This window comes from Numenius arquata, chromosome 12 (genome assembly GCF_964106895.1).
Source record: "Numenius arquata chromosome 12, bNumArq3.hap1.1, whole genome shotgun sequence".
NCBI classification, from domain to species: Eukaryota; Metazoa; Chordata; class Aves; order Charadriiformes; family Scolopacidae; genus Numenius; species Numenius arquata.
The window spans coordinates 42,164,028-42,178,935 of NC_133587.1; the positions used below are offsets into that span (position 1 = coordinate 42,164,028).

The window sequence follows — 14,908 nt, forward strand, 5'->3', positions numbered from 1 at the left end:
AGCCAGAAATTTAAGACTCCCCGTGCATGAGTGCTTGAGTTACCTTTCACTGTCAAGAAGGCTGAGGTCACCGCGTCGCTGCACATAAAGGTCACCCTGCAGCTGTCCTGGGGAGTGAGGTTCTTCAGCAGCAGAAGGTGCCGGCGCCCATTCTCAAAGTAAACCATCTCAGTGTTCTCCGTAGTTTTGGCAGGCTCATCGTCAATCAGCCAGTTGTAGTCATAGCACTCAGGCTTGGAAAGGTAGCATTCAAACAGGGCTTCCCCTCCTTCCACAGCTTCCACATTCTCCAAGCCCTGGACAATGCTGTTCTTGGCTGGCAAAGAAGGACGACGAACAGTATTAATTATTTCGCTATGCATATCTGAATATTAACAAGCCTTGGAGCACTGGACGATTCCCACTGCTGGAAAGGTGATGGAAAGGGTGTGGATGTGATAAACTGTGCTTGTAGGTTTTGCTGTTAATTTCAACCATGCCCTAACACAAAACTATATTTAAAGAATCATGGAATCATAGAATTGTTTAGGTTGGAAGATCTTCAAGTTCCAAAGCCCCTGCCCTGGGCAGGGACACCTCCCACTAAACCATGTTGCTCAAAGCCCCATCCAACCTGGCCATGAACCCCTCCAGGGATGGGGCATCCACAGCTTCTCTGGGCAACCTGTTCCAGTGCCTCACCACCCTCACAGGAAAGAATTTCCTCCTGATAACTAATCTAAATCTACCTCTTCCAGTTTGAAGCCATTACCCCTCATCCTATCACTACATGCTGTTGTACAAAGTCCACCTCCAGCTTTCTTGTGGGCCCTCTTTAGATACTGGAAGGGGCTCCAAGGTCTCCCCAGAGCCTTCTCTTCTCCAGGCTGAACAACCCCAGCTCTCTCAGCCTGTCCTCATAGCAGAGATGCTCCTGCTCTCTGATCATCTTCATGGCCCTCCAAAAAACATTTTAAGCAGTGAGATAGTTTAAAAACAATGATAAACCTCTAGGACCTCTAGCATTTCATCTAGACTTCCTCCAGAAACCTAATTTGTGTTTTAAAAATAAAGTAAAAAATGCTGGTGTTTATATGAATCAGGTCAATCGCTGGTAGGAGGGGATAGCTCAGGATGATAAAGTATCATCAAATTCCTTCTGTCCCACAGCAGGAAACATTTTCCACAGATCTTCCAGGCAGCGCAATTATCATCATAACCGGGGAGATGTGAATCCACTGAGAGCTCATGACAAAACCTTACTATCTTTCATGCAAAGCAAACGCAAGAGAATACTGTAGCTGACAAAGCTGTAGTGACTGTCATCTGAGTTAAGAGCGCATTTGCAAGTCTGCCTCCAGGGAGCACACAAAGAATTAAAATCTGCATTAATAGTATTTTGAATAGTAAATTTCTGAATTGTTACAAAAGCTCTGTGATAATGTGTTAGGTTTATTTTCTCATGCGTGTGATGAATCGTGTGGTCCGAAACACGCACGTATCTACATGCTCCGTTTGCCGGCAGAGTCATGCATCAGTTGGCATTTGTACCTAAGCAATCAGCCTGGTGCAAAATTAAATGTGGGCTGGTGCATGTGAATATAATTCGTGTTAGACCAGCTACACCGACAAATTACATGCACAACAGTAGGAATGCACGGTTGAGTAAAAACAATTTACACAAATACCATACAACAGTCAGCATAATCTATAATATAAACCAACACCCTGAGACATTCCTGTTTAGATCTCTATCACCGTTAGCTGGAACTATACTAAGAAAAAAAAAAAATCACAAAAAAACACCCCTGAACAATTTATTTAATAGCAAAAACCCCAAACATGAGTTACTATGTTCTATTCTATATGGGGTTGGTAAATCCTTGGAGAATGTATAATTTTGTTAGAACAAATCCAAGCTGTTTATTTGTGCACTTTTGGAGTACCAGTTTTCCTAACAATGAAAGGCAGACAATTACAAATCCTGCCTTCTCTGGGATGCTTTTAGATTATGTTCATCGACATCTTTTTAAATCCCTAAAATGGAAAGTGCTTATCAATGTAGAAAATAAACAATACCCTGCTCTTCTGTACTCGCAGCTCCGATTAAGACTAGAAGGCATAATTGCCTAACAAAACACAAAAATTCAGAAATCAAATCAGAACCCCTGTTGTTGCTGATCACACTAATTCAACCTGATGACTGAAAACAATAATTTCATACAAAGCAGAAAACAGTAAGAAACATCAATATAAAATCCTAAGACTATTTTTAATTTTTTTTGTACTGTTTCTCAAAAATGCTCATGACAAGTGAGAAGATAGCTCCTGAATGATCAGTATTTCAAATAAGTAAAATATCAAACTAGTTTAGCTTAGCTGAAAATAAAATGAAATTCCACACTAACCATTAGCTACTGGTTTTAAGGCACAATGTGCATAAAAAGCACTCTGTAAAAACAAAAAGTATCCTTATTACTTCTTTGGACCAACATTACACCTGTGGCTTCACAATAGCTTGGCAGGACACATCCAATTGCACTGATGTTGTGGTTCTCTGTAGAAGAGGTAGGATGTGTAAGGGGTGTAATAAGTGAGCATTAATTAGAACTAAACTCCAGTGAAATGCTGCAGTTTCCTATACAATACCCATTAACTCCCAACTACTTTTATCATCGTTATCAGAACTGGAGTGAACATCAAAGAGCAGGTATCATCTGATGTGTCACTTATTGTGAGATGCTGCCACGATTTTTCCACCTCTAATTTGGAACCCATGATAGTCTTCCTCTTTGGCTGGAAGACCTCACCTTGAACATCAAGTGCAGCCATCACTTTAATGCCTTCAGCTTCACAAGAATAGATGCCAGTGTCTTCTGGTACCGTAGGTTTAATTTTTAGCATGCTTACATTCCAGTCCTGATCGATAATCACTCGCTGCCCATCTGCATGTATTTCCTGATCATTTTTCTTCCATATGGCGTGTACTGGCCTAGAATATTGGCATACGAACTCTGCAGTGCCATCTTCATCAACAGTTATGTCCTGCATGGGACTGACCACTTCAATGGTTGGATCTGTTAACCAACACGTCAGGAAGGACATGCATTAGTGGATCCTCATGGAAATCGCAACTTAGAGATTTTTGACAAGCACAGAGCCTGCGGGGAGCAAGCAGAGTGACACTGCAAGCAGGGACTGGGCACGCTGGGGATTAGCAGTTTAGTCTGTGCTTGTGTCAGCATCAAGCAGGATTAAAGCAAAACCGGTACATTAGAATGTAACTGTCACACCAGAAAATGGGCCACCAGCAATTACGGCTTGTGCTTTAACAGTCCTGAACATGAACTTCCGTGCAGAACATCTCCTGGGGTTCCCTCCAGGCTTAGTTTTTCTCCCAGCATTGCTGACCTCCACTAGACTAGGAAGCACTGAATACAAAACACTTCTGCTTCCCAGAATGTGGCAGGAGCACAAGTGTGAGACAGAGGACTGCAATGGATGGGCTGCTCTGGGTGGTTTCCCGTAACTCTCAACCTCACATAGCCATAGGAAAATGCCACAAACTCTACTGGAGGCTCCTTCTATGAGCAAACTGCAACCACTTATTGGAAAGAAATCATAGAATGATTTAGGTTGGAAGGGACCTTAAAGATCACCTAGTTCCAACCCCCCTGCCATGGGCAGGGACACCTCCCACTAGACCAGGTTGCTCAAAGCCACATCCAGCCTGGCCTTGAACACTTCCAGGGATGGGGCATCCACAACTTCTCTGGGAAACCTGTTCCAGTGTCTCACCACCCTCATGGAAAAGAATTTCTTCCTAATATCTCATCTAAATCTCCCCTCTTTCAGTTTAAAACCATTACCCCTTAATGCTATTGCTCCATTCTCTGATAAGGGGTCCCTCCCCATCTCTCCTGTAGGCCCCCTTCAGGTGCTTGAAAGGCTGCTAATAAGGTCTCCCCAGAGCCTTCTCTTCTCCAGGCTGAACAACCTCAACTCTCTCAGCCTGTCTTCATAGCAGAGGTGCTCCAGCCTTCCGATCATCTTCACGACCCTCCTCTGGAACAGTTCCAACACATCCATGTCCTTCTTATGTTGGTAACTCCAGAGCTGGCCACAGTGCTCCAGGTGGGGTCCCACCAGAGAAGAGTAGAGGAGAAGAATCACCTCCCTGGCCCTGTTGGTCATGCTTCTTTTGATGCAGCCCAGGATATATGTAACCTCAAAATATTGTGAGCTTCCAAAGCAGCCAAGGAGTTCCTCCTGAGATGTCAAATTGGACCACCCACCCACAACTGCAATGTATATGTTTAAAAAAAATCTCAATGAAGTCTGAAAATGGAAGTCTCTCTGCAACATCCTTCTCAGAAGAACTATGTCAACTTCCCCCCAAAATAGCTAGGGCTACAGTGGAACATAAAAAGATGACAGTCAGAGAAAGCTTATATATGTCCTTATCTTTCAAATAGTTGATCTGATCACAAGCCAGCTAGAATAAACTACACCGGACCTCTGTTTGGAATGCTCCTCTTGAAAATGGTGCATCAGGTTGAGGATTTGAGATGCTCCTTGCAGATCTTGGAAGCAAATAGTTTTACAAATATCTTTTGGAAACTTGTTTCAGGGCCTGATCCTGCTCTCTAAGGTTTCCTCTACCAATCTGTGTGTCTGCATGTGTGTTCATGGAGAGGAGACATCAATGGCAGGTCATGGAGATGTTTTGGTTACATGAGGAATGAAGAAGCAAGAAGGTATCTGTGCAGCTGGAGAGTACAACACCATCTCCTTTCATAAGACGCAGACATGTTCCTCACAGCAAACATCACCTGTGGTGTTGGAGAAGGAAGGTGTCCTGGTTCCACTGCCCCATGGCTCTGCCACTGCTAGGCTAAGACCTTGGTGGCCTTATTCACCCGTGCAGAATGACAGAAAGCTCCTTGGGATTTAGGAGCCAACGTGTACTCTGGGGCCTGTAATTCTCACCCTGCCCAAGGGGATCAGAAGGCAGCGGGAGCTCTTTCAACCTTTTCCATTTTCCCCCCACCCATACATGAAGACACCACCATGCTGGGCCACTGAATGAACACAGTTGGTAAGGCAATGATACTGTGAAAGCCCAACAAGAAAAATTGTCATGACATCTCACTTATTATAGAATATATCCAGTTACAAGCACATCTTACACCAGGAGAATGGGGCAAATGGAACAACTCATTTCTTGATGAAGAAAAAGCCGTGGACAGCTAGACTGAAATATGCCTACTTTGAAAACAGATCTATTTTTAGATTTCTGGACAAAATAAAGTACACGAAATTGGCTGTTAATACAGACAGAGTTAGAATTTTACTAGTGTTTTACCTTCCTATTAAGTCAAGTGTTATTGAGCACGGTGTAACTGGGGTGTTTTTTAAGTACCTTCCTCATCCTAATCCAATTATAGTCATATACTACTGTGGTTCAGGTTCACGTTAAAGAAATCCTGCCTTAATGGAAGCACAAAATACCCACACACATGTGTACTAACACAAGCTGGGGGGTTGGACTAGATGATCTCCAGAGGTCTCTTCCAACATCCAAGATGCTGTGATTCTGTGATATGAAAACTTCTCAGGAGCCCTTTATTTGGCTGAGTAGAATAATTAACAATGCATTTATTTTTAAGTTCTGTTTTAGGCCCACTGGATTTCTTTGCCTAGAGAGCTCAGAACCAGGTTCTGTCTCTTAATATGTGAAACTCAAAATTGATACAAACTGACATGGGATTTGCGGGGTTTGCACACCATGTTGTTGCTGCATCATTCTGATATTAAGAAGTAGTGATTTGGCATTTTATCTTTGCAGAGAGTTAAGTTTTCTGAATGTAGAGGGTCACATTATACAGAGAACGAGACATCAACCACTGACTACAATTCCATATTGTGGATCATTCCTGTTATGGTAGACAGTTATAGCACGGGGGTAGATTTTAATAAAGAACTCTTAACCCGTTATATCTCCATATACACAAATCCCTTTTCCAAGCAAGGAATAAGTGTTACTTTTGTCTGAAAAATAACAACTTTTCCCAATGGCTATAAAAGGCCTGGATGTGAAGGAGCTTGCTTTATATCAAGTCTGGAGCTCAGTGTTATTTGCGGCTTGTGGCTACCCTTACCAAATGAGAAAAATATTTATTCAAGAGACCCCAAAGCTTTTTCTAGTGAAATGGTGACCGTTACTATTCTGGCAGTCAAAAAGCAAGGCTCATTTTGTCACTGTGTTACACCAATGTCATATACCCTTTGGTTTCCAGGAGGAGCTCTGGAGCCAACAATATAATATCCCAAAGTCTTGTCTTGGGAATATACCGAGCTTGGTGCCAGTAGCCTTGATAAGGAGCAGCACAGTGGTAATTTTGTAATTTTCCAGCTACATAATATTTTGTGGTATTATAAAAGCAGTTGAAGGAGTGATAAAAAAAATCAGGTGCTACCACAGTGGTTTGTACTCAGCTCTACTTAGATGTCAGGTGAAAGTAGCAGCCCTGACCCTGCAACACTTCCTCACCGGAACCACTCAAAAAAAAATAATAAATCGATGTGGTTGTACCTATAAGACTTCTGATGTGAGTATGGGTGACTTGAAGAAGTGGAGGGTTGCAGGACACAGAAGAAGTGTGCAGGGATTTAGTAAGGGTAGCCTGGAAGGCAGAAGCACTAGCGCACTGAGCAAGTCCAGAGGTGGCCGTGTGTTTCTCTCTAACAAGGAAATACCTTTGACCAATAATTTAGCTGAAGATATAAGGGACCCAGCTCTGAAGGTGACGGTGCCCGAGTCATGGCACGCCACGTCATTTAGGGTTAAAGTGTGAATCATCCCGTCCTGCTCAGAGATTTCAGTCACAAAGTTGTTGTGAAGGGGAGATCCATCGAGCCACCACTGCACGTTCTTCACGCCCGGGTAGGAGAGCTCGCAGGTGAACGTGGCTGACTCACCCACAAAGACGTCTGTGTTCTTTAAACCAGAAACTATGACTGCTGCTTCTTCTGTATAACAGAGCAAGAGAAGGTGCCAAAGGAAAACAAGAGCATAAACATACACACGTCGCTTCCTGCAGAACTAGCCCAAAACAACAGTGCAAGTTGTCCAGGAGAGTTAAACTTGTAATGCTGTTCCAGAGAAAAAAGAACTTAAATTTTCTGTAAGGGATTTAGAAACCACTTTCCGTCCTTCACTCGCTTGGAAGCGCAGTGCGTATGTCTTCAAACTGTCTCATTGGGAGGAAAGTCTCCTCCCTGACCAGGTCATGACTGGCTCTGCCATGTGTTTCAACCATCTGCACTGATGTTTTATGAGGTGGGAGGCAGAGAGGTAGCTCAAGATTTAAATGTTTGCTTACAGTGCTTTAAAAGATTAAGAAGAACATCAACAACAGAAGCTGTAATTAGTAATAACAAGAATTTCATACTTTTTTAAAGACCATTGCTCAAAGCAAATAGTTTTTCAGCAGTACCACCATCTGCTATGGTATGCAATATGGTCAGCACTTTAAATGACCTTGATTTATAAACATTGGTCCAACCTCAGCTTGGATGTAAATGTTTCTATCTTCACTGAAATCAGGAAAGAAATGAATGGACTTTCAACTGTTTGCATCTGAGACAATTTTTGCCAGTTACTGTCAAAGATTTTGGAACAAGAAATCCAGGCAGCAAAATCAGAGCTTTTCCACCACGTTTCACCTTACCTTGCACATACACAGAACCTGTGGTGATCTCGTATCCGGTGCTACAGGTATAATCCCCGCAGTCATCAGGCTCTACGCCATGGATGATCAACTCAGCAATGCTGCCTTTCAGCTTCATCTCGTACTTGCCACTGGGCTGAATAACCACCCCTCCTTTTCTCCACTCAACGGGGGCATCCGGCTTGGAGATCTCACAGTGCAGGACAGCCGTTCCCCCTTCTTCAGACTCTACATTTTTCAGCTCTTCTTTAAACAGCACGGGTAGTACTGCAGTGGAGAAGCAACTGTGTCAGTGACAGCTCTCAGAGGTGAGAATCACAGAGTGGCAGAGGTTGGGAGGGACCTTCAGAGATCCTCTAGTTCAACCCCTCCGCCAAAGCAGGGTCACCCAGCGCAGGTTGCACAGGAACGCTTCCAGGTGGGTTTTGAATATCTGCAGAGAAGGAGACTCCACAACCTCTCCGGGCAGCCTTTTTCAGAACTCTGGCACCCTCAAAGTAAAGAAGTTTTTCCTCACATTGAGATGGAACTTCCTGTGTTCCAGCTTGTATTCGTTGCCCCTTGTCTTGTCATCGGGTACCACCGAGAAGAATTTGACCCCATCCTCTTGACACCCGCCCTTTAGATAATGATAAACATTGCTGAGATCCCCTCTCAGTCTTCTCTTCTCCAGGCAAGAGAAGCTTGCTTGCAACTTCTCCAGCTTGACAGTTCCCCTCTTCCTGAACCACAACTTGCCTGCTGGCAACGCCAAGCCCAGAACAGGACTTTGAGGTGTGCCATAGCTGCTCATGGGAGTCAGCTGCTGATACAGTGGAGGTGTCCACTGCTGCTCCATCAGGGATTGCTGTAGGTCACAGGACCTCCAAAGGGCTTCACGTGGGCGTACCCACAGTATAAGCAGTTAAGAGTTCCAATCACAGCATTTGGACATTTAATCACTGAAACCACACACTCTGAGCTGAACGCTGGTTATGGGGGCTGAACTCAGGATCTAAAAAGCATGATCTCGTTGCTCAAGTCAAAAGACACAGCACTCAATACAAAACGAATAAAACTATAAAATCCCAAAACGTAGCCACTAGAAAAAGGCAAAGAGCCACAATTCTTGAGCTGCTCAGGCACAAATAGGTATAATGGCTCAATTTAAAATGGGGCTGTTCTAGGTATGATGAAATAGTCCAGTCTCTTATTTTTTCAGGCCACAGGCAAGTTTTCTAACTGCTTGTGGACACACTCTCCATTAGCAGCAGCTACAGTTTTGCTCCCAGCTCTCTCACTGAGATAAAACTTGCAACTGCAGAAATAGAATTGGGTTTAAAAGGCAATAAATTCTTTTTTGAAGGACAGATTGCAGATTAGACCCTTTCCTGCAGCTGTAACTCAGAGCGTTAATGATAATTCAGTGGCAAAACATCCATATCACCCCTACGGAGGACAGCTACAGCCATAACTTCTCGGCCTTCAAAGCAAGGCTTCTCCTACCTTTGACTTGCAAGGATGCGGTGGTTTGCTGGTCCCCCGAATCGCACGTGTAATCACCAGCGTCCTGAGCCTCAGCGTCGTAGATGAAGAGATCAACGTGTGTCCCCTCTTGCCGGATCTCATACTTGTCACTGGGCTGCAGCACCGTATCTCCTTTCCTCCACTCCACGGGCGCGTCAGGTCTTGTCAGCTCGCAGTGCAGCACAGCCGTGCGCCCTTCCTCCACCTCCTCGTTCTTCAGCCAGTGTTTGAAGAGCACGGGCAGGGCTTGGAAGGGGGAATGGTGCAAAGAGAAAAAAATGGGTGAAGCAAAAATAGAAAAATGGAGGTGTATTTTATTTTTAAGGTACTGATAATGCCATTCATGATGTTCATGCACAATTCTGGCTGCATTTACTTAAGGAGAGCTGCCAGGGGCAGAGATGCCGAGGTCTAAGCCAGAGAGGAGGAGGAAGGACTGGAATTAACCATCAGGAAAAAATTCAGTTCTACAGGAGCTGCATTTCTTTGCCTGTATCCTAGACTTCTTCTCACAAAGAACTCCCAACTGACTTCAAGTAATAATTTATGAAGCCCAGATGTTTTTTCAATGTGAAGGTGGTGAGACACTGGAACAGGTTTCCCAGAGAAGCTGTGGATGACCCATCCCCAGAGGGGCTCAAGGCCAGGCTGGATGGGGCTTTGAGGAACCTGGTCTGGTGGGAGGCGTTCCTGCCCGTGGCAGGAGAGTTGGAACTAGAAGAACTTTAAGGTCCCTCCCAACTCTAACTGTTCTATGATTCATCCCCAAAATAAAACCATGGAATAGGATAAAAACACTCAAAGAATATACACCTGCAGACCTGAGGCTTCAGGTCATGCAGCCAGGGATCAATTACAGAATAATTAAGGCTGAAGGGACCTCTGGAGATCCTCCATAGATGGAGATTCCTCCACCCCTCTAGGTCCCAGTTCCAGTATCTGAGCACTGCTTCACTGTGAAAGGTTGTTTTTTCCCTAATCTGATTCTCTCTTGCTGCAGCTTGCACTTGCTGCCTCTCATCTGTCTACTGAGAACCCTGAGGAGAGTCTGTCTCTCTCCTCTGTAGGTCCCCATTAGGAAGCTGCAGACAAAAATGAGGTCCCCCCTCAACCTTCTTTTCCCCCGAACAAACCCAGTCTCTCCTTATACTTCCCATGCTCCATCTCCCTGACAAATTTGGTGGCACTTGCTCCACTACCTCCACTACCTGTCTGTCTTGTGCTAGAGAGTCCAAAAAATCCCAGAATCACAGAATGATATAGGGTTGGAAGGGACCTCTGGAGATCACCTAAGTCCAACCCCACTGCTGAGCAAAGAGGAGATCATACCTTTAACCTCCAGTCTGGCAGTGGTCTTCCCATCAGCTGTGTGACAGCTATACTCCCCTGAGTCCGCACAGTTCAAATCATGAATAACCAGTGTGTGAACATTTCCCTCCTGCTTGATGCTGCACTTCTGGCTCGAGCGGATCACAGACGTGCCTTTCCTCCACTCCACAGGGATATCAGGCTTGGACACCTCACAGGACAAGTGAGCCGTGCCACCCTCCTGCAGCTCCAAGGTGTGAAGCTCCTTTACAAAGGTGACCGGAGCAACTGTGGAGAAGAGGGTACCATCACTGCTGCAACCACCTAATACAGCATTGCCCCAGATCAGAACTGGGAGCCTATAGTTACATTTTGAACCAGATCAAAGAGGAACAAACAAAATAAGTTATTGACATGGCCTATCTTCAAAAATCATTCTACATAATGTAATGGAAAGCTTTTCTCAGAGTTTTCAAACATTTTTTTGGAGTAAATATGATTTTAAAACATCGTAAGTGGGAGATTAATTTGGAGCATATTCTTGACATTCTTCAGCATAGATTCTGTCATTTCTTAGCTGCTTATATCAGGATAAGTTGGATGGTCTTCAAAGGGTGTTTCCTTCACTCCATGGATGGTAAAATGGACTGAAACAACCAGCTCAGGTGTACATATCTAATTCTTAAATGGATAAATTACGTCAGTACAATCTCCCAACATTTCCAAAGCCCCCTCCTCCCAAATACACCTCTCCAGAAGCTAAAGCAATGTTGGCAGTGCTTAGCAGTACATCCTCAATCCCTCTTCTAGGAGGTGGCTCACCTTGGACTGTCAGCTGTGCTGCTGAGGTATGCTGCCCCACTTTGAAACTGATGGGCCCACAGTCTTCTAGTGTCACCTTCCTCAGGATCAAAGTGTGACGTGTCCCTTGGACTCTGATCTCATTCATTTCATTGGATTGCAGGGGAACATCCCCCAGGAACCACTGGGCATCCTGAGTTGTTTCCCGGGACAGCCTGCATTCAAACACTGCGTCTTCTCCTTCATACGAAGTGACATCCTTCAGCTTCTCCACTATGGTGGCTTCTGGTTCTTTATGGAAAGGTCAACAGAGTTTGATATCTACTTTCAGGTGATGCTTCCTGGGTTAAACATTTCGTTATGCTCTTTCTTGACAGTACTATATTATTTGAAGGAACTACCACAAAGCGCTAAACGCATGGAAATGTAGTTACACGGACACGTAGTAACATCTTACATTCCTACACATGCATAATTTATGTATGCGTGCATATATATATGTGTTTATATATGCATATACTATGCACGCATATTCAACAGTCTATAAAATATACATGTCATGCTGTATTGTGTATGTAATAAATATATAATATATACTTATAATGCAAACTATGTATTGTGAAAACATTGTCAACAGATTTCAGTGGGTGATGTTAACATTAAACCACAAAATCATTGACTAAAGACCCATTTCTGATTCCATAGAGGTAATTGGCCCAGTTTTTATCCCTCTCAAACCCCTCTTGTCTCTGAGATCCCCATGATTCAATTTGGGTACAGGACAACGCCTAGCTTTCAAATTACTTAATCATGCTCCCCTGATGCCCCAGGCACTGCTCAGCTCTTCCCCATGCAAAACCCCACCTTTCACCAGCACAGCTGCAGTGGTTTGCTGGTCCCCTGTGTCACACGTGTATTCCCCAGCATCAGCTCCGCTCAGGTTGCGAATTGTCAGCTCAGCCAGGGATCCAGTTTGATGCATCTTGTATTTATCACTTGGTCGCAGCACTGTCCCGGCCTTCTTCCACTGCACAGTGGCATTTGGTTTTGAGATTTCACAGCTCAAAGTGACGGTGCCGCCTTCTTCAGCGTGTTGGTTCTGGAGTGGTTGTGTGAAGATTACTGGCAAAGCTGAACCAAGATAGATCAGAGGAGAAAAGTTACGTTTCATTGGTGACTGTTACCAAATCTTGTGTTTGGTGAAACTGTGGTGTCATTCCAAATTTGGTTAAAACCAATTCCAAAATTACTTAAAAACCCAAACAAGGAATGACAGGAAGAGCTGGATTTCCAGGAGCACTAAGTACTCTGCACTCCCCAAGAGTCACTGGGCACTGCACACACTGAGCGCCTCAGGGAACATGTTCCTTCTTACGCAGAAGGGGTCATGGATATGGACTCTTAAGCATCTTAGTGCACGTATCTCTAAATAGGTACCAAAGCTACAACTCAAAAACCTACACTTGATATCTAAATTCTTGGATACTAGGGAGGGTACATGGAAAAACATCATTATACAATCCCTCTCACTTGAAAACACTGGACCCAGAAGAGACATGAACTCTGGAAGTCTCTACACCGATGTATATCGCTGATGGGCCAAGATGGAGTTTTGGTGGGTTGATTTACTATGAATCACATTTGGAAGTTTAGTTCCTCAAATCCAGTTCCCTAGAAGAACCTTTGGTAGCTCCACAGTTACGGCTGAATTGGTATTTACAAGGGAAGGAGATGGGGTTCCAGAAATTAGAGTGAATTCACAGGAACCAGGTGGCAGATATGTATAAGAGAAGACAGACCTGAAGGTTCTTGTGAGTGGTGTAGGAAAGGAGGGTGTATTATGTGGGACAGTTGGAGAAAGGCTGGGGTCAAGGCTTTTGTACAGTTGCATTTACAGTGAAGGCATCCCATTGAGCAGCTAAGTCCTGCAGCCCTGGGGTTCTTAAGAGCCAGCAAAGGAATAAGGAGGAGGCAGAAATAAAGTCTTTGTGAAGACCTGCTCTGTCAGACTGTGTCACTGTTGATTCAGAAATCCTTATCCCCAAAAAGGGCCAGACATTGCCACAGTGTCCCTGAATCTTACATATGGAACATCTAAACTAACCTAGAGCTCCCTAAAATGTGAAGTGAAAGCTTTTTGTCACCTTTCACTACCAAAGATGCCATAGTTTGCTCATCGCCAGAATCGCAGATATAGTCTCCAGCATCCTTCAGCTGTAGATCATGGATGAGTAGCTCCACAGCAGAGCCCATCTGCTTCATCTCATACTTGTTGCTGGCTTGGAGCAAGACTGACCCTTTTTTCCACCTCACTGGTGCATCGTGTTTGGAGAGCTCGGCATGAAGGGTGACTGTAGAGCCTTCCTCGGCTTCCTGGTTTCGGAGTTTTTTTTCGAAGAGTGCAGGAGTGGCTGGGACCACACACAGAGACACAAACGGACAGCCACCATCAGAGGATCTGCTTACAGTACAAATATTCTGGTATCACTGGACCCTGAAGTTCGTGTGACAGCAGGCAGCTGCCTGCTGTTCATGGGAGAGCCCTCAAGGGGTATTTCAAAAGATGGCATTTCAGAAGAACATCCTCGCTCCTCTTTATTTGTTGCTGACTTTCTATCTCAGAAAAAGTCACCTTAATATTGTATTTGTACCAGAGTAGATTGTAAAAAAATGGATATATTGGCACATCACACGTAATTTTAAGATCCTAGGAAACAGAAGTATTTAGGTGCCTTGCTCGTCGGCCAAAGTTGAGCACCCAAGTTAGAGGATTTTGACTCTTAAGCACCATTTTCCCAGGTGGAACTAAAGCTCAAAAGGATGGTTAAGCATCAAAAATGGGCTCATTCTATTTTTAAGTTCCAGTCTTGGTTTTCTGAGTGACAAGAAAGAAGTCCTTGGGTCTAGAATGGTGGAAGCAGTTGCTGCACTCAGATCCCTCCCAGTTCATTGCTCAGGACACCACAGGACTTAGCGTAACTTCTGAAAGCAAAAGGACTCAGCTGGTTCATGCCAGCAAAGTACATCTGAAGTAAGGGACAGTAGAGAGCACCAACTTGCTAGAACTAAGCTAAGGAAGTGGAACAAGTTTCTCATCTTAAAAAGAAAATAAATCAACCTACCTTTAACAGTTAAAGTGGCTGTCGTTTGTTCATTTCCATTATCACAGGTGTATTTGCCAGAGTCTTCTGGTTTTAAGTGATAAATCTTTAAAGTATGGATCGTTCCCTCCTGCCTGATTTCATACTTGGAGCTCGAGGATATCACCTGAACACCCTTCTTCCACTTCACCTCAGCATTAGGCTGGGAGACCTCGCAGCGGAGGATGGCTGTTTCTTCTTCCTGCACTTCTGTGCTCTGTAATTTCTCCTTAAAGACTGGAGGTGGCACTGAAATTACAAACACAGCAAAGGCACTTACAGTCATCTTTATCTCATTTCCCTGCAGTGTTAGGGCTACAGCTGAATAGTTAATTATTAAAAAAAAAAACCAAAAACTTTAACTTCTCAAGTTGTGCCAGGGGATGTTTAGATTAGGTATTAGGAAAAATTTTTACATTGAAATGGTTATTAAGCATTAGA

At 44.1% G+C, this 14,908-nt stretch overlaps 1 protein-coding gene across 1 annotated transcript in view; it reads right to left on the minus strand.

The window, feature by feature from the left end:
• Positions 1–14,908, minus strand: part of OBSCN (obscurin, cytoskeletal calmodulin and titin-interacting RhoGEF) — a 192,867-nt gene that overhangs the window by 81,109 nt on the left and 96,850 nt on the right. Inside the window, exons 51-52 of the mRNA XM_074157645.1 lie at positions 11,349–11,618; positions 44–316 (exon numbers count right to left, since the gene is read on the minus strand). Of these exons, the coding sequence (XP_074013746.1) occupies positions 44–316; positions 11,349–11,618 (543 nt within the window). The remainder of the gene's footprint in view (positions 1–43; positions 317–11,348; positions 11,619–14,908) is intronic.